Here is a 17720-nt window from a genome sequence, read left to right on the forward strand (position 1 = left end):
AGTACTTTGGCCACCTCATGAGAAGAGAAGACTCCCTGGAAAAGACCCTGATGTTGGGAAAGATGGAGGGCACAAGGAGAAGGGGACGACAGAGGACGAGATGGTGGGACAGTGTTGTCGCAGCTACCAGCATGAGTTTGACCAAACTGCGGGAAGCAGTGGAAGACAGGAGTGCCTGGTGTGCTCTGGTCCAGGGGGTCACAAAGAGTCAGACATGACTAACCAACTAAACAACAACAACAACAACATATCCAGCATCCTATTTTGGACCAGGAGGTGGGGGACTCTCCCCTATCAAACCCCCCCCCCCCGCCCCAGCAAATCTTTCTCCCTATGCTTTGCACACCCACCCCACCCCTTTGACCTCTGCCCGGTCCAGCCTCCTTCCCTCCTCGCCTATTGCCTATCCCTTCCGGGGGACATGGAGGAAATGCCACCCTCCCTGGCTTTGATGACAGCTTCCTGCCTCTCTAGGAACCCGGACTCGGTTCCTTTGCCCCCCCACCCCTCACCCCGGAGGACTGAGTGGCAGGAGCTGAGCCACCACCCTCTGCAAGCCTGAAGGTTTCTCCACCTCCTTTTGCAAGCTTTTCCTCCGCTTGGTCCTCAGCTCCTGGGATTTGTGGGGCCGGGGTCTCCCGGATTCCCACCCTCTTTATTCCCTTCTGCAAGTGGGGGGGGGGACACCCCTCTCTCTCCCCAGCCACTGCGCGGAGGGCAGGCTGAGCTTTTGCAGACGCGGGACCCCCCTGCGAAGGAAGGTTTGCAGCGCTCGGGACTTTGCAGTTCAGAGGGAAGGTGAGTGAAGAGGCGACGCGGTGGAAGGTTGCAGAATGACGCGTCGTGGCGCGGGGAAAGTGGGTGCAAGGCGCAGCACGGTTTCCCTGCCCTCCTCTTCGTAACACTGGAGAGATCCGCGTGTCAAGCAGGAGACTCTTAATCTCAGGGTCGCGGGTTGGAGCCCCGTGTCGGGCAAAAGATTCCTGCGTTGCAAGGGGTTGGACTAGAAGACACTTAAGGTCCCTTCCAATTCCATGATGTGCAGACCTCCAACGAAGCTGGATGTTGGGAGATAATATAATAATAATAATTTATTATTTGTTGTTGTTTAGTCGTTTAGTCGTGTCCGACTCTTCGTGACCCCCTGGACCAGAGCACGCCAGGCCCTCCTGTCTTCCACTGCCTCCCACAGTTTGGTCAGACTCATGTTTGGGGCTTCAAGAACACTATCCAACCATCTTGTCCTCTGTCGTCCCCTTCTCCTTGGGCCCTCCATCTTTCCCAACATCAGGGTCTTTTCCAGGGAGTCTTCTCTTCTCATGGGGTGGCCAGAGTATTGGAGCCTCAGCTTCAGGATCTGTCCTTCCAGTGAGCACTCAGGGCAGATTTCCTTCAGAATGGATAGGTTTGATCTTCTTGCAGTCCATGGGACTCTCAAGAGTCTCCTCCAGCACCAGAATTCAAAAGCATCCATTCTTCGGCGATCAGCCTTCTTTATGGTCCAGCTCTCACTTCCATACATCACTACTGGGAAAACCATAGCTTTAACCATACGGACCTTTGTTGGCAAGGTGATGTCTCTACTTCTCAAGATGCTGTCTAGGCCTGTCATTGCCCTTCTCCCAAGAAGCAGGCGTCTTTTCGTGACTGCTGTCACCATCTGCAGTGATCATGGAGCCCCCCAAAATAAAATCTCTCTATTATTTATACCCCGCCTATTTGGCTGGGCTTCCCCAGCCACCCTGGGCGGCTTCCAACAAAATATTAAAATATAGTACAGTCATACCTCTTGTTACGTTTGCTTCAGGTTAAATCTTTTCAGGTTGCGTTCTGCGGCGATCCAGAAGTAGCGGAAAGGGTTACTTGTGGGTTTCGCTGCTCGCGCGGGCGCTCAAAATGATGTCATGCGCAGAAGCGGCGAATCGCGACCCGCGCACGTGCAGACGTGGGCTGCGTTCTGCTCATGTTGCGAACGGGGCTCCGGAACGGATCCTGTTCGCAACTAGAGGCACCACTGTAATGTATCAGACATTAAAAGCTTCCCTAAACAGGGCTGCCTTCAGATGTCTTCTAAAAGTCTGGTAGTTGTTCTTCTCTTTGACATCTGGTGGGAGGGCGTTCCACAGGGAGGGTGCCACTACCAAGAAGGCCCTCTGCCTGGTTCCCTGTAACTTGGCTTCTTGCAGGGAGGGAACCGCCAGAAGGCCCCGGTACTGGACCTCAGTGTCTGGGCTGAACGATGGGGGTGGAGACGCTCCTTCAGGTATACTGGACCGAGGCCGTTTAGGGCTTTAAAGGTCAGCACCAACACTTTGAATTGTGCTCAGAGATGTACTGGGAGCCAGATGGAGGACAGATAAAAATATAAAGGACTGTTTCATGCAATGCGTGGTTTAACTGTGGAACTCGCTTGCGCAGGAGGTGAAAATGGACAGGCCACCAGTCCTGGTGGCCTTTAAAAGAGGATTGGAGAGATACTTGGAGGAGAGGCCTATCAGTGGCTGCCAACCGTGATGATACTCATTCTTCCGGATTCCGGTTGCTGGAAATCACAGGAGGAGAGATAGCTTGTCCTGCTCATGGGATTCCCTTTCGGGAATTTGGTTGACAGCTGTGGGAACAGGATGCTAGACAAGATGGGCCATTGGATTGATCCACAAGGCTCTTCTTAGGATCCAGAGCCCCTGTTTCCCCAGGGAAAGGGGTTTGCACGGGGGACCCCCAGAACAGGAAAAGCTGGAAATGCCAGACTGGTCGGATATGGCCAAATTTGGGGGGGGGGGTCGATCCCAGAGGCCCCAAAGAGTAGCTCAGAACGATGTTGCCACTTCCACGCGTCTCTAGCGTTTGGGATTTGAACTTTGGTTGCGTTTCTAAAATACGATGGTGTATGGGGAGTTATTGGTTGTTGGTTTGTTCTCGTTTTTGTATTTTGTGGTTTATGCTGTGTATTTTCATGCTGCGAACTGCCCCAAAATCTGCGGGCGAAGGGGCAAAATTACACAAAATTAAATATAAATAAATAACCGCATTGTTCCCAAAAGTAGACCCCTTAGTTCTTTTCTCTGTTTTCACTCGCACAAAAAACTCCTCTGTAAAGAGAGGTCTCCTCAATTTCCTCTTGGTTGGAGCCAGGTCAATAGCTGGAGGCTGGAAAAGTTTTTTTTGGGGGGGCGGGTTAATTGCTAATTGGTATTAGCATGTTCTGCTTCTCACTGTCATGCAGAGAATAAAATAATGCGGAAAGCGAGGGGCCACATCACATCTGTGCAGTTCGCGGTCTCCCAACTACCCATGCTGGATTTTGGGAGGATCCATATTACAGTATTTAGTTGCTTTATTTATTGTTTATTTGACATCAATGTACATAGGGAGCTTCCTTATAACTTTGGTCCATCTAGCTCAGTATTTTTACACTTCTGCTTTTTTGGACTACAGCTCCCATCATCCCTAGCTAGCAGGACCAGTGGTCAGGGATGATGGGAATCATAGTCCAAAAACAGCCGGAGACCCAAGTTTGGGAAACCCTGGTTACACTAATAACTCATCTCCAGACTTGCCTTCCCCCTGGGGAAACCTAATCTTTACCGCTGAATCGGAGCCGATGTCAATCATGATGGATATTTGTTGTTCCAATTTGCCACTAAAGAGCAGGTTTTCCTGGGGAAAGCGGAAGGGCAAGGGCAAAGCCAATCCTAAGCCTAGGACAAACGAGAGATCTGCGAAGGCTTGTTTTTGATGTCCTTTACTGCAATTTGCAAAACTGAATTACTTTTTTTAAAAACTTAGAAACAACAGCAGCAGCACAGATAAGGGTGCCTTCTGGATCGCTCAGCTGGTCAGAGCCTGGTGCTGACAACACCAGGGTCGCAGGTTCGATCCCCATATGATAAAGCTGCATCTTTTTGCATTGCAAAAAGGGTTGGACCCTTCCAATTCTGTGATTTTATGCGTTTAACAACGGGGTGCGGAGGAAGAAACCTCTGGGGAACCCCCTTCCCTTGCAAGAACTGGCGGGGGAGGGAAGGGAGGGGTGGGGGAGGCGCCTTCTGCCACTCAGTCCTCCAAACGGTAAAAACGAGCTTCCTAGAGAGGCAGGAAGTTGGGATATTTTTTTTTAAATTATTATTTTTTTATATATAAAAAAAGGAGGAGGAGGAGGAGGAGAGGCAGCCTCGAAGGGGGAAGAGGGCACCCCCATTTCCCTTGCATATTCCGGGAAGAGAAGCAGTCCTGGAGAGTCGGGAGGACAAAGAGGTGCAAAATCTTTGGGGGCAGGTTGTCTTGCTGCGGGTGGGGATCTCCTTTCGGGTGCGGGGGCGTCGAGGAGAGGAAGAGATCCGCCCTGCCCGCTTCCTCCTCCCCGGGAATCCGCAGGCAGGCAGGCAGGCAGGCCGGATCCGCGGCGCCGATCCCTTTGCAAAAGCGCATCTGGCCGGCTTGCAAAAGCGCCTTTTGCAAGCTTGCAAAAGCGCCTTTTGCAAGCTTGCAAAGCAGGGGACGTGCAGCTGGGGCTTTTTTTTTATTTTATTTGGGGCGGGGGCGGGGAAGCTCTTGGTGCAGAGGAAGCAGCTTTGCGGTGGGTGGGGTTGTGCACAGTGCGTGTGTGTGTGTGTGTTGCTGTGCTGGTTTTGCCAGCTGCAGAGAGGCAGGCGCCTATGGGCTCCTAAGGGAGAGGAAGGAGGTTGCTAAAAAGGCGGGGGAGGTTCGGATAGGATAGGCAGCGGGGGGGGGGGGGAGGAAGGCGGGGGCGGCGGCGCCAGATTCCTCAAAGGGTAAGGAAGAGGGGAGGTTGGGGGGGGGAGACTTTTGCTTTCAGGAGGCTCCTTAGGGGTGGGGAAGACTCGCTTCCTGAAACCCGGGGCCGCTGCAGCTGTTGACAGCCCTGGGAAAAATGGACCCATGGTCCATCAAACAGCTTCCTGTTTTTTTCCTAGGAAAGAGCCTTTCAGGAGGTGGGCAGATTTAATAATAATAATAATAATAATAATAATAATAATAATAATAATAATAATAATATCTTTATTGTCATTGCCCCCTCTCAGGGACAACGAAATTTACTTGGCTGCTCCATCCACCCAGGTAGGGCACTCCACACAAAACCAGAACAACTATAAAAACACTAATTGAAACAATACAGTATAATACAGCAAGGAAGATTAGATGACTTTCCAAGTCCAGGTTTCCCATTCAGGGCCGAGATCGCTCTGGAGAAGAAGCTGTTCTTGAGACGGCTCGTTCTTGTCTTCATCGTCCGTCCCGACGGCAGGAGCTCGAATTTACAGATTTGCAGGCTGCGGGGAGGGAGAGGGCTGGTTTTGTTTGCACCCCAAAGAGAGGAGGAGAGGGTGGGGGGAGGTCCTTCCGTGTGCCCCCCCCCAGCTGAAAAAGTGCCTGGTCCCTTTCCCTCTGCCTGGATTTGGCTGGAGGAAGTAGATAAATAACATTGGGAAGGACTTTCTGACAGCAAGAACTGCTCCAGCTGTCAGCTTTCAGATTTGAAAATAAGGGATCAGCAGCCTCACCTGTCTACAGGATATCTAACAATCCGGGGAAGCAGCGGGAAATGGCGCTGGAATAAGGGAATTTCCAGCAAAAAAAGGGGACAGCTATGGCTCCAGCATTTCTCCGTACCCTCCTCCCAACATCAAACCTCTCTCCAGAGGTTGTGGTCTCTGCCACACTGGAGGTTTTAAAACAGAGGTTGGATAGCTGTCAGGGATACTTGCATTGCAGCGGGTTGGGCCATAGGTGTCAACGTTTCCCTTTTTTAAAAGGTAATTCCCTTATTCCGAATAGGATTCCTCGCAAGGAAAGGGAAAAGTTGACAGCTATGGGTTGGGCTAGAGCTACAGGTTGGGCTAGGCAAACTAAGGCCCCGGGGGCCGGATGCAGCCCAATCGCCTTCTAAATCCGGCCCGTGGACGGTCCGGGAATCAGCGTGTAGAATGTGTCCTTTCGTTTAAAATGCATCTCTGGGTTATTTGTGGGGCCTGCCTGGTGTTTTTACATGAGTAGAATGTGTTCTTTTACTTAAAATGCATCTCTGGGTGATGTGTGGGGCATAGGAATCCGTTCATTCCCCTCCCCCCCAATATAGTCCGGCCCCCCACAAGGTCTGAGGGACAGTGGACAGCAGTGGCGTAGCGTGGGTTGTCAGCACCCGGGGCAAGGCAAGTAATTTGCGCCCCCTAACCCGTGGATTTGCGCCCCCTAACCCTAACCCCCAGATGTTGCGCCCGGTGCGGCCGGCCCCTCCTGCACCCCCCACGCTACACCACTGGTGGACAGCCCCCCTGCTGAAAACGTTTGCTGACCCCTGGGCTAGATGACCCTTGGTTTCCCTTGCAAGTGTGCGATTCTGTGATTTCTGAAATGCCCCTTCAGCTGGATTTGGTGGAAGGAAGGGGCATTTTTTCTAGGTATGATATTTGTTTGGGGTGGGGAATCAAAGCCACAGGGTGGACCTCGGCTTATTCCTGCAGGATTGGCCCAGCAGAGGGATGCTGAGTTTCTTTCTCTGCTGGTGCTGCCAGTCTCTTCTTTGGGCATAGCCATGTTTGCAGGAGGGCCTCTTAAATGTGTGTGTCCCTGCTTGGGAATAGATCTGTCGGTGATCTGGGCCCATTTATAGACGCTGTGAAGGAAAAGGTGCTGGTGGAGGGACGGGGTCAGGCCACAGGCCTGGGTAAAACAATTCCATTTTATATTATTAAGCAGAATTGCTGTGTAAAAGCCTCTAAGCAGTTTTCGTAAAATATGCACTATCCACTTGAACCAGGATGGAAACAGACGGTTGGCACTTAAAATAGAAAAGGTGGTTTTCAAACAGATGATAATTGGGGGGGGGGGGGAGTCAAGAAGAGCTGTGGTGAGTCTGGTTCGGAACAAATCTCCCTCCTGGGATGAATAAGGTAAAATAGGTTGAAAATTAAATTCAGGTGTCAGAGAACTAGTTTCAGACCAGGAGTAGGATCTCAGAGACATTGACTTAGCTGAGATTATGAAAAATGAGAGTTTACATGACTTCATACCCCCAGGTATAGGGTGGTATATAAATTCAATTTATAATACAGTCATACCTCATGTTACGTTTGCTTCAGGTTGCGCATTTTCAGGTTGCATCCTGTGGCGACCCAGAAGTACCGGAAAGGGTTACTTCTGGGTTTTGCCACTCGCGCATGCGCAGACGCGCAAAATAATAATAATAATAATAATAAATTTTATTTATATCCCGCCCTCCCCAGCCGAAGCCGGGCTCAGGGCGGCTAACAACACTAAAACAATACAACATTATAAAACATTATAAAAATGAGTTAAAAACAAAATTAATGGCAACCATAAGCTAAAGTCTTGAAAAGATTGCCAAAGGAGGGAGTCAGGCTGCGCCCTAACAAAAGGCCAGGTGGAACAGCTCTGTCTTGCAGGCCCTGCGGAAAGATGTCAAGTCCTGCAGGGCCCTTGTCTCTTGTGACAGAGCGTTCCACCAGGTTGGAGCCGCAGCCGAAAAAGCCCTGGCTCTGGTTGAGGCCAGCCTAACCTCTCTGTGGCTTGGGACCTTCAAGGTGTTTTTATTTGAAGACCGTAAGTTCCTCTGTGGGGCATACCAGGAGAGGCGGTCCCGTAGGTACGAGGGCCCTAGGCCGTATAGGGCTTTGAAGGTTAAAACCAGCACCTTAAACCTGATCCTGTACTCCACCGGGAGCCAGTGCAGCTTGTATAGCACCGGATGAATGTGATCTCTAAGCGAAGACCCCGTAAGGAGTCTCGCTGCGGCATTCTGCACCCGTTGGAGTTTCTGGGTCAGTCTCAAGGGCAGCCCCACGTAGAGCGAGTTACAATAATCCAGTCTGGAGGTGACCGTCGCGTGGATCACAGTGGCTAGGTCAGGGCGAGAGAGGTAAGGAGCCAACTGCTTAGCTTGGCGGAGATGAAAAAATGCCGCCTTTGTTATAGCTGCAATCTGCGCCTCCATAGAGAGGGAGGTATCGAAGATTACACCCAAACTCTTAACGGATGGTGCTGGCACTAATTGCACCCCCGCAAGAGATGGGAGTTGCCCCCTCAGTCCCAAGTCGTCCCGTCCCAGCCAGAGGACCTCTGTCTTCGAAGGATTTAACTTCAACCGGCTCCCACGAAACCATCCAGCCACAGCCTCCAAGCATCTGATCAGTGTGTCTGGGGCCGAGTCCGGGTGGCCGTCCATCAACAGATAGAGTTGGGTGTCATCAGCATACTGATGGCAGCCCAGCCCAAAACTCCGGACAAGCTGGGCGAGGGGGCGCATAAAGATGTTAAAAAGCATCGGGGAGAGTATTGCACCCTGGGGCACACCACACACCAAGGAGTGGCGGGATGACAATTCCCCCCCAAGCGCCACCCTCTGTCCCCGACCAGAGAGAAACGAGCGCAGCCATTGAAGGACTGTGCCCTGGATCCCCACGTCGGCAAGGCGGTGGTCTAGGAGTTCGTGATCGACCATGTCGAAGGCTGCTGACAGGTCTAGAAGAATCAGCAGCCCCGACCCGCCTCGATCCAGCTGCCTGCGGAGATCATCTGTTAGGGCGACCAGAGCCGTCTCGGTCCCATGACCAGCGCGGAAGCCGGACTGGAATGGATCCAGAGCTGATGTTTCATCCAGAAACCTACCAAGCTGTTCAGCAACCGCTCTCTCAATCACCTTACCCAGGAATGGAAGATTCGAAACCGGGCGGTAATTGGATAGATCTAAAGGATCTAATGATGTTTTCTTTAAGAGCGGGCGCACCACTGCCTCCTTCAGTTCCCCTGGGAATGTCCCAGCGCCAAGAGACAGATTGATGATATCCCCCAGGGGGCCCCGCACCTCGTCTGGACACGCTCTAATCAGCCAGGACGGGCACGGGTCGAGAGGACAGGTGGTGGGCTTTCCAGCTCGGAGGAGTCTGTCCACATCAGCTGGGGATATCCAGTCAAAGTGGTCTAATACTGAACCCGAGGACAGTCGAGGGGCCTCCAGTTCCTTTATTGTATCCAAATTGGCAGGGAGGTCATGGCGGAGCAACAAGACCTTCTCCGCAAAAAAGCTCGCGAATGCCTCACAGCTGTGTGTCGAATTGTTATTTAAATTTGGCTGTCCTTCAAGGGACGTTAAAGACCGAATTATACTAAATAATTGCGCCGGGCGAGAGCTAGCGGATGCAATGGAGGCCGAGAAGTAGGACTTCTTAGCGGCCTTCACTGCCATCTCATAGGTTTTCATAAAAACCCTATAAGATGTTCTTGAAGCTCCGTCACGGGCACCCCGCCATACTCGCTCTAGCCGTCTGAGGTCCCGCTTCATTTTCCGGAGCTCCTCGGTAAACCAGGGAGCCCGGTTTCTGCGGGGTCGCAGAGGGCGCTTAGGTGCGATCTCATCGATGGCTGCCAGGAGCTGGGTATTCCAGGCCTCAACAAGCTCAGTCAATGAGTCGCCAGGGGGAGAAAGGTCCCGCAAGGCTTGACGGAATCTATCAGGGTCCATCAGCCTCTGCGGGCGAGCCCAAATTGGCTCGCCACCCAAGCAGGGTGGGGGTGGAACGTCAATCCTGGCTTTCAGAGCATAGTGATCAGACCATGGCACCTTCATTGAAGGAAACATGATCACATCTATACCGATGCCAAAGATCAAATCCAGCGTGTGGCCTGCTTGATGTGTGGGGCCCGAAACAAACTGGGAGAGCCCTAGTGTCGCCATGGAAGACACCAGGTCCAGAGCCTGTGAGGAGGGAGTGGCATCAGCATGGATGTTGAAGTCCCCCAATACCAATAGGTTAGGGAACTCCAAGGCCCAGCCAGCCACCGCCTCCAGCAGGCCTGACAGGGTGGCTGCTGGTGCGCTAGGTGGCCGGTACACCAGCCAGACAGCCAAGCTCTCCTCGGAGCCCCACACTAGGCCAACACATTCAATGCCGGGGATCGATGGCGATGGTAGAGCCCTGAAAGAACAATCTTCCCGGATTAATAATGCCACCCCTCCCCCCCGGCCCACAGTCCGCGACTGGTGAAGGACGGAGAAACCCGGGGGCGCCATCTCTCGTAAGGGAACAGTATCCCCTTCACGCACCCAGGTCTCAGTCACACATGCCAGGTCAACCCCCTGCGAGGTGAAGAAATCTCGCAGGGTGGCGGTTTTGTTGCCTATAGACCTGGCATTGCACAACACCAGTGACGGAGGTGAGTAATCCTTGCTCACCCTACCCTCGTCTCTCGGGATGGGGCGCAGATTGGAAGGGGTACGAGCATATCCGTATCTCGATCCCCTTCGCCTATGACATCTGCCCCCACCGCCATACCTCCCTCGCCCCTCCACAGTAGGAATCCCAAGCCTAATATTCGCCTCCATTTACAGAATATAAAACAAACAAATAAAAAACAATTACATGAAAACAAAACCAATCCCCACCCCACTCCACAACCACCCAACCCTGACCCAAAATAAACCAAAACAAAAAAACCCTGACCCAAAATAAACCAAAACAAAATAAAAATACATAGATAAAAACCACCGCTTATGGTGGTACAACTAAGCAAAAAATAAAAAATAAAAACCGTTTAAAACATATAAATGATGTCATGCGCAGAAGCGGCAAATTGCAACACGCGCAGACGCGGGTTGCGTTCTGCTCATGTTGCGAACGGGCCTCCGGAACGGATCCCTTTCACAACCAGAGGTACCACTGTAATAATAATAATAATCAATCAATCAATCAATCACAAAGCGTAAAAGCTTGGCAGTATAGAGGCTGGATCTAAAAGAGTTTTGAACCTATAAAATACATGACTTAAGCACAAGAAGGCGTCATCTCTTTTGAGTCCCACCTTCAGAGTTTTGAATTATCTAACCTGTAAGTTTCCAGGATCCCTGGTGGGATCTGGCCAGTTGCCCCTCTAGTCTGGCATCCTCTTCTCACAGTGGCCAATCAGATGCCTGTGGGAAACATGCAAGCAGAATGCCTTCCTAAGAGCACTCTTTTGCTTCCTGGGGCTCCTAGCAAATGCTATTCAGAACATTTCTGCCTCCCATGATGGGGGCAGACCATAGCCATCGTGACCAGTATCTACTTTAACCTCCATGAATTGATCTAATCCTCTTTTAAAGATGTCCAAGTTGGTACCCATCTTCCTCCTGGGAGAGTAACTTCCATACTTTTAAATGTGCGCTGTGAGAAGGCTGTTTGTCGATTTATTTATTTATTTGGTTTTCCAGATTAAAATTTTAAAGTCACACATCCAACATAGAAACAAGATTCCAAAGAATCTCCTGGGCTTCCCTCCTCCCCTTTGTGGGTCCTTTAATCCAAATCTTTTACTCCTCCATTGTGTCCAAAATTCACCAATAAACAACGAGTGTTTTTTCAAACCTGGTAACGGTTTTAACTGTTTACAATGGTTTTTAAGATAAGATTATAAATTTTCCCCATTCCTTATGAACATTTTGGTCTTCCTGATTTCTGATTCTTCCGGTCATTTTTGCCATTTTGGCATAAACCATCAATTTGATCTGCCATTCTTCTCTGGTAGGGAATTTATCTTCCTTCCATCTCTGGGCCAATAACATCCGCCCAGCTGTGGTCACATACATAAATAGTCTTTTCTGCTCCCTTGGGATTTAGGCACCTAAAAGGAAGGCTTTGGGTTTTTTTTAGAAAAGGTTATTTTTTCAACTCATATATAATTTTCCAAAATTCTTTTATTACAGTCATAACTCATGTTACGTCCGCTTCATGTTACGTTCTTTCAGGTTACATCCTGCGGCGACCTGGAAGTACCGGAAAGGGTTACTTCTGGGTTTTGCCGCTCCCGCATGCGCAGAAGCGCAAAATGATGTCATGCGCAGAAGTGGCGAATCGCAATCCGCGTGTGCGCAGATGCGCCGCTGCGGGTTGCACTCTTTTCATGTTGCGAATGGGCCTCCGGAACGGATCCCGTTCGCAACCAGAGGTATCACTGTACTTTACACTTCCACCACACATGATAAAATGTGCCTTCTTTTTCCTACGCATGTTTCTCCTCCTCTTCCTCCAGGGTCTGGCGACCTTCAGGGAGGTGGCTGTGTGCTTCACGGTGGGGGAATGGGCTATGATGGATCCCAGCCAAAGAGCTCTGCAGCGGGAAGTCATGGAGAGGAATTATGAGACGGTGGCCTCTCTAGGTAAGGGCACCGTTTTCCCTCTTGACCCATTGATGGTGAAGGTACGAATTTACTATTGTTCCATTCGTCCCCGTGCTCTCTTTTCGGTTATCATCTCAGCTTGCAGAATCTGAGTGGCCCCTCTAAACTGGTGGTGCTATTGATTCATGCCTGATGGGTCCTAGATAACATAACAATACTCTGTGATTTAATCCTAGTGTGATTTTGTTGGCATCCGTCTGTCTTGAGACAGTCCGTGCCTGACCGGTGCTGCTGGGACCATACAGGCCTCTTCAATGCAGGTGGTGAAGAATTATAACCCTTCGTAACCTTCAGAAGGCTCGATCTGGAATGGCTGAGTGCGAACCAAACTAACTAGTCTTGTCTGTTTCCTTGGTAGAACCAAACTTCACTTCCTGTTGGGGAGGAGGAGAATATCCATTTATCCAGGAACCCAAAAACAGGGAGACATCAGCAGGTAGATACTTAGCTGTGTAATAATCACCCAGGAGAGATTGTCCCATCAGGCTGCGTGTTCTCCAAGTGGATGGCTTTAAAAGGGGTTTAAGAACAAAGTTCTCAATGGCGGCTACCGTTCATTGATTAAATTTCAATCCCATCCTTTCTCCCAGGGTGCTATGATGGCTATACGCTGTCTTTGGAACCAAGGGAGCAAAAGTTACAGAGGGATGATGAGGAAGCTGGGCTATAGGCCTTTGGTCTAATCCAGCAGGGCTCTTTGGATAACAGAGAAGGGATAGTCTCCAGGCTGAAGTTTCCCCTCCATCGGCTGAGATATTTCCCAAAATTAAACTAGCTAGATTGGCTTCCACAGTCCCACGGATGTATAGGGAGCACCTGTGAGAAGTGTCGGGTGGAACAACAAGCCTGTCTGTTTATTTTAAAGAAATTTCCAAGCCGCACTTCATCTCCTGGCTGCAAGGACGAGATCCACTTGGACGGGGCTCTAATGAAGGGGAGAGGTCTGCAGGTACGGATTTTGAAAACAGGAGATATCTTGGGAACAAAACCGTGATGCCATATCAGTGGCTAAGCTTGCCAGTGAAATGCAAAGCCAGCTGTTAGTAGTTAACCGGTGAGGAATTCCCCATATAGTTTAGAGCAGGCATAGGCAAACTCGGCCCTCCAGATGTTTTGGGACTACAATTCCCATCATCCCTGACCACTGGTCCTGTTAGCTAGGGATCATGGGAGTTGTAGTCCCACAACATCTGGAGGGCCGAGTTTGCCTATGCCTGGTTTAGAATGGCACCCCAAAACGGATTAAGTTCGCAACTAGAGGTACCGCTGTACTGAGTTCCCTGGACCATGCAAATCAGCTTCCTGCGTTCCTTTATTTGTATCCGGCCAGCTGTTTTGACCGCAGCTGAAATTTATAGGAACCACGGAGCAATGAGCTGTGCCCGCTATGGCCTCTTCCACAGCCTTGCTTCACTTCATATTTCCCCTCAAACCCTCTTCTTATTGCATTTCTGTCACTAGAGGCCCTAGTGCCCTTTGTGGCTAGAAGTGCTTTTTACCAGATCCATCCGGTTTGCTGACTGCAGCCATTCTTGGACAGGGGTAGCCTGACCATTGTGGTCTGTGCTTAGATAGCCTCAAGGCTGGATTACTGCAATGGGCCCTATATGGGGCTTGCTTTGATACTGGTTTAGAAGCTCCAACCGGTGCAGCACCATGGTTAAAACATCTGCAGTGGCTGCCCATCTGCCGCTGAACCAGGTTCAAGGCCCTTGTATTATTTTACAAAGCCCAAAACAACTTAAGTCCCGGTTACCTCAGGGACCACTTGAACCCTTGTTATCTCACCTTGATCGCTGAGATCATCAACAGAAGTGTCATTAGTCGTTCCTCAAATTGGTGAGGGTCACATGACAACAAAAAGAATCCGAGCCTTCATTGTGGAATACTCTGCCAATAGAGATTCAGCAGGTGCCTTCTTTTAAATGCCTGCTGAAAACTTTTCTATTCCACCGGGCCTCGGCAAGTGATTAAGAATACATCTTCGCAAAATGGCAATTGATGTCTGTTTTTAACTTCTTTATTTCTTTTTAATTGCCCGGTTTTATGTACAATTTTATGTACAATTGTAGGGACATGGGTAGCACTGTGGGTTAAACTACAGAGCCTAGGGCTTGCCGATCAGAAGGCCAGTGGTTTGAATCCCCACGATGGGGTGAGCTCCCATTGCTCGGTCCCAGCTCCTGCCAACCTAGCAGTTCGAAAGCACGTCAAAGTGCAAGTAGATAAATAGGTACCGCTTGGGCGGGAAGGTAAACGGCGTTTCCGTGCGCTGCTCTGGTTCGCCAGAAGCGGCTTAGTCATGCTGGCCACATGACCCGGACGGAAGCTGTACACCGGCTCCCTCGGCCAGTAAGGCGAGATGAGCGCTGCAACCCCAGGGTCGTCCACAACTGGACCTAATGGTCAGGGGTCCCTTTACCTTTACCTATGTACAATTGTAAACCGCTCTGAAGTTTTATATGAATATCAAGTGATCCAGTTTTTTTACCCCATGTCATCCAGGTTTCTTAATATTTTGTACACTTGTTGAATGATAAAAACTAAGTTTAAATCTGAAATTTTAATTTTTTTCATCTCATCCCATTTTTGAGTTATGAGGGTTTGAAATTTGGTGGTATTGGTATACCACTCCTGCAGTGTGGAAGGGGTCGAGGGCAGGCAGATTAGTGACATCAAGTGATCTATGGATCAGAAAGGAATTGAGGTGGCTGTCTGAGAGACTGTTGCATAGAAGGAAAGCAGCCTTGATTTCAGCAGGGGAAAAGAAGAGAAAGAGGGAAAATTGTAGAGATGCCAAAAAATCTTAAGCAACATTTAATTGGACTTGATCAATGATGAGATCCTTTGCTTTTCAAATGTGTTTCCCTTCCCCTTCCCACCCCCAGCAGACGCCGGGCAGGCCAATGAAATTTACAGGGAACAACAGATGGCAGCAACTATCAAGTGCGAAGCAGAAAAAGAGATGTGTGGGGAAAGTGAGGGGCCAAAAACGCCGGAAAGAAACCTGCAAAAGCACGGGATGAAGAAACCCTCTACTTCTCAGGGTTTGCATCAAAGAACGCACAGTGGGGAGAAATCCTTTAAATGCATGCAGTGTGGAAAGGGGTTTAGAGTGAGCAGCAGCCTTGCTTTGCACGAAAGGACACACACCGGCAAGAAGCCCTTTAAATGCATGGAATGCGGGAAGACCTTCAGTCAAAGCGGCAACCTTACTGCTCATCGGAGAACTCACACAGGGGAGAAGCCGTTCAAGTGCATGGAGTGCGGGATGTGCTTTAGCCAGTGCGGTAACCTTGCCTCTCATCAAAGAACTCACACAGGGGAGAAACCGTTCAAATGCCTGGAGTGTGGGAAGAACTTCAGGCGGAGTCATCACCTTACCAAACACCGAAGAACCCACACGGGGGAGAAGCCGTTCAAGTGCATGGAGTGTGGGAAGAGCTTCAGCGTGCGCAGCAGCCTTACAGTACATCAAAGAACCCACACGGGAGAGAAACCATTTAAATGCATGGAGAGCGAAAAAGCTTCAGCCAGAGTGGTGGCCTTACTGGCCATCTAAGAATCCACACAGGGGAGAAAGCATTTAATTACGCTTATTCTTCTTCTTATTCTTCTTCTTAGTATTATTATTACTACTGCCACTGTTGATTTATTAATCGCTTTCTAAACCACCGTCTCAAGGCAATTTACACATAAGATAATGGCAAACAGTTAAAACCACCAAAAAAACAACAACCCAAATACATTTAAAACAAGACTAAAACCTTTACCAACTGGACAGTCATGGCAAGGACTCCATTTATCCAGCTGGCAAAACTCTATTGGAGCAAAAATGTCTTCAGCTGTTTCCAGAAAGTGCAGCCCGTGGGTGCCTGTCATATCTCAACGAGAATGCTATTCCACAGGACGGATGGCAGCCACACTAAAAGCCCATCTCTGAGTTATCGCAGAGCAGGCTTCTGAGATTTTTGGGACTCAACAGGAGACGCTCCTGCAGACCACAGCAATATCTGCTGGGTGTGTAAGGGATAAGGCGGTCTCTTGAGTAACCTGGTCCCAAATTGTATAGGGTCTTATATATTAGTACCAACACCTTGAAGTTGGCTGCATCCTCTGAACCAACCCCAAGAATAGCTTCAGCTGCACCACACCGCCCTTAATGTACATCAAAGAACTCACAAAGGGGTGGAACCATTTTAAATGTATTTAGTGTGGGGAAAAGCTTCAGAGGGAGTTGTACTGTAAGTGACTGCCTTTACAGTACACCAAAGAAGGCACACGGGGGAGAAGCCATTTTAGGTGCACGGAGTGTGGGAAAAGTCTTGGAGTTGCAACCTTCCTTCCCATGAAAGAATCCACAACTGGATTTCACGTCGGGATTGAAATTGCCTAGAATACGAAAAGAGCTTCACATCAAAGAGTCTGCAAAGGACAAAGGATGTAAATGCCTGGAGCGTGGCAAAAGCTCCTCTTGGACATAACGGGGTTTCTTCTGCAAGGTTGGGGGAGGGGCTTTGTTTCATTTGTTTATTCGTTGGATTTCTTACCCACCTTTTACCATAAGCTCCCAGGCAGGGTTACAGAAAATAACAACAAAACAAGAATTACAACAATAAAACAGACCAAAATAAAATAAAAGTTTTCAACTATCAAACATGAAAAGTGTAAAAAAACAAACAAACGTTAAAAATAAAACAATTAAAACCAATTCCATGTTTTAAGAAGAAACAGAGCTTTGGGGGAAAGCAATGCTTTTAAATGGTTTTCATCGCTGTTTTTAATCGGGTCACTTACTGAATTGCTTTTAAATATCCATATAGTGTGCTTTTTGTTGTATCTGTTTCAATTTCCGCTGTGAGACGCCTTGGGTCCTGCACTGGGAGAAAGGCGAGATGTAAATAAAATAAATAAATATATATTAAAAAGAGTTTTAACAGTTGCAATACAGGGGCAGGCTGGGAATAAAAATCTCCAATTTAAAAGGTTTGTTTACGATGGAAAGTGTTTGGTAGAGGTCGGGAAGGCAACAGAAACAGTACCTGTCTAATAGGTAACGGAAAGGCCACCACACAAAAGGTTGTTGTGTATCTGTAGCAGTTTCCTGCATGATTGAGAACCTTGCAGATTGCTTCCCCCACCTCACTCCATTAAGCCGCTCCTGAAATTTCTCTCTAGTCACTATCCCCTGCTGCAAACGCTCTGCAGCATTCGAGACAAATTTTGTGGCAAAGAAGCAGTGGGACTTACAAAATGGCTATTCGGATGAAGGTTTTTGCCACACTCTCCCATGAGGACTTGTTTCAATTGCACTTCGAGACATTAAAGGAAGACACAACACAAAGAGAATGGAAAGTCAGGGGGGGAAACAATGACAGACTCTGATGACAAGAACTGTGTTTGGCCTAACAATGAACCTGTAGGCAGATGGGTAAAAATTAAAATGGGAGAAGTATGACAGCAGACATACATGCACACAGATAATCCCCTTCGCAGGTAAGACTGATAGTTCTGTCTCAGAAGAAGA

At 49.2% G+C, this 17720-nt stretch overlaps 1 protein-coding gene across 5 annotated transcripts; it reads left to right on the forward strand.

The window, feature by feature from the left end:
* The first annotated feature begins 530 nt into the window (after positions 1-530).
* On the forward strand, positions 531-17123 carry LOC309337146 (uncharacterized protein). Of its 5 annotated transcripts, none has more exons than XM_081853860.1 (5): positions 531-798; positions 12046-12172; positions 12552-12629; positions 13059-13142; positions 15082-17123. In XM_081853860.1, the coding sequence occupies exons 2-5, from the start codon at positions 12100-12102 to the stop codon at positions 15753-15755; spliced, it is 909 nt and encodes a 302-aa protein (XP_081709986.1). In that variant the 5' UTR covers positions 531-798; positions 12046-12099; the 3' UTR covers positions 15756-17123. The 5 variants fall into 5 exon arrangements, with proteins under 5 accessions (XP_081709986.1, XP_081709985.1, XP_081709987.1 ...); XM_081853859.1 differs by lacking the exon at positions 531-798 and adding an exon at positions 4119-4257; XM_081853861.1 differs by lacking the exon at positions 531-798 and adding an exon at positions 4119-4257 and having other exon boundaries at positions 15085-17123.
* Positions 17124-17720: the final 597 nt, after the last annotated feature.

This window comes from Podarcis erhardii (genome assembly GCF_964252035.2).
Source record: "Podarcis erhardii genome assembly, chromosome: 2".
In the NCBI taxonomy this organism is placed as follows: domain Eukaryota; kingdom Metazoa; phylum Chordata; class Lepidosauria; order Squamata; family Lacertidae; genus Podarcis; species Podarcis erhardii.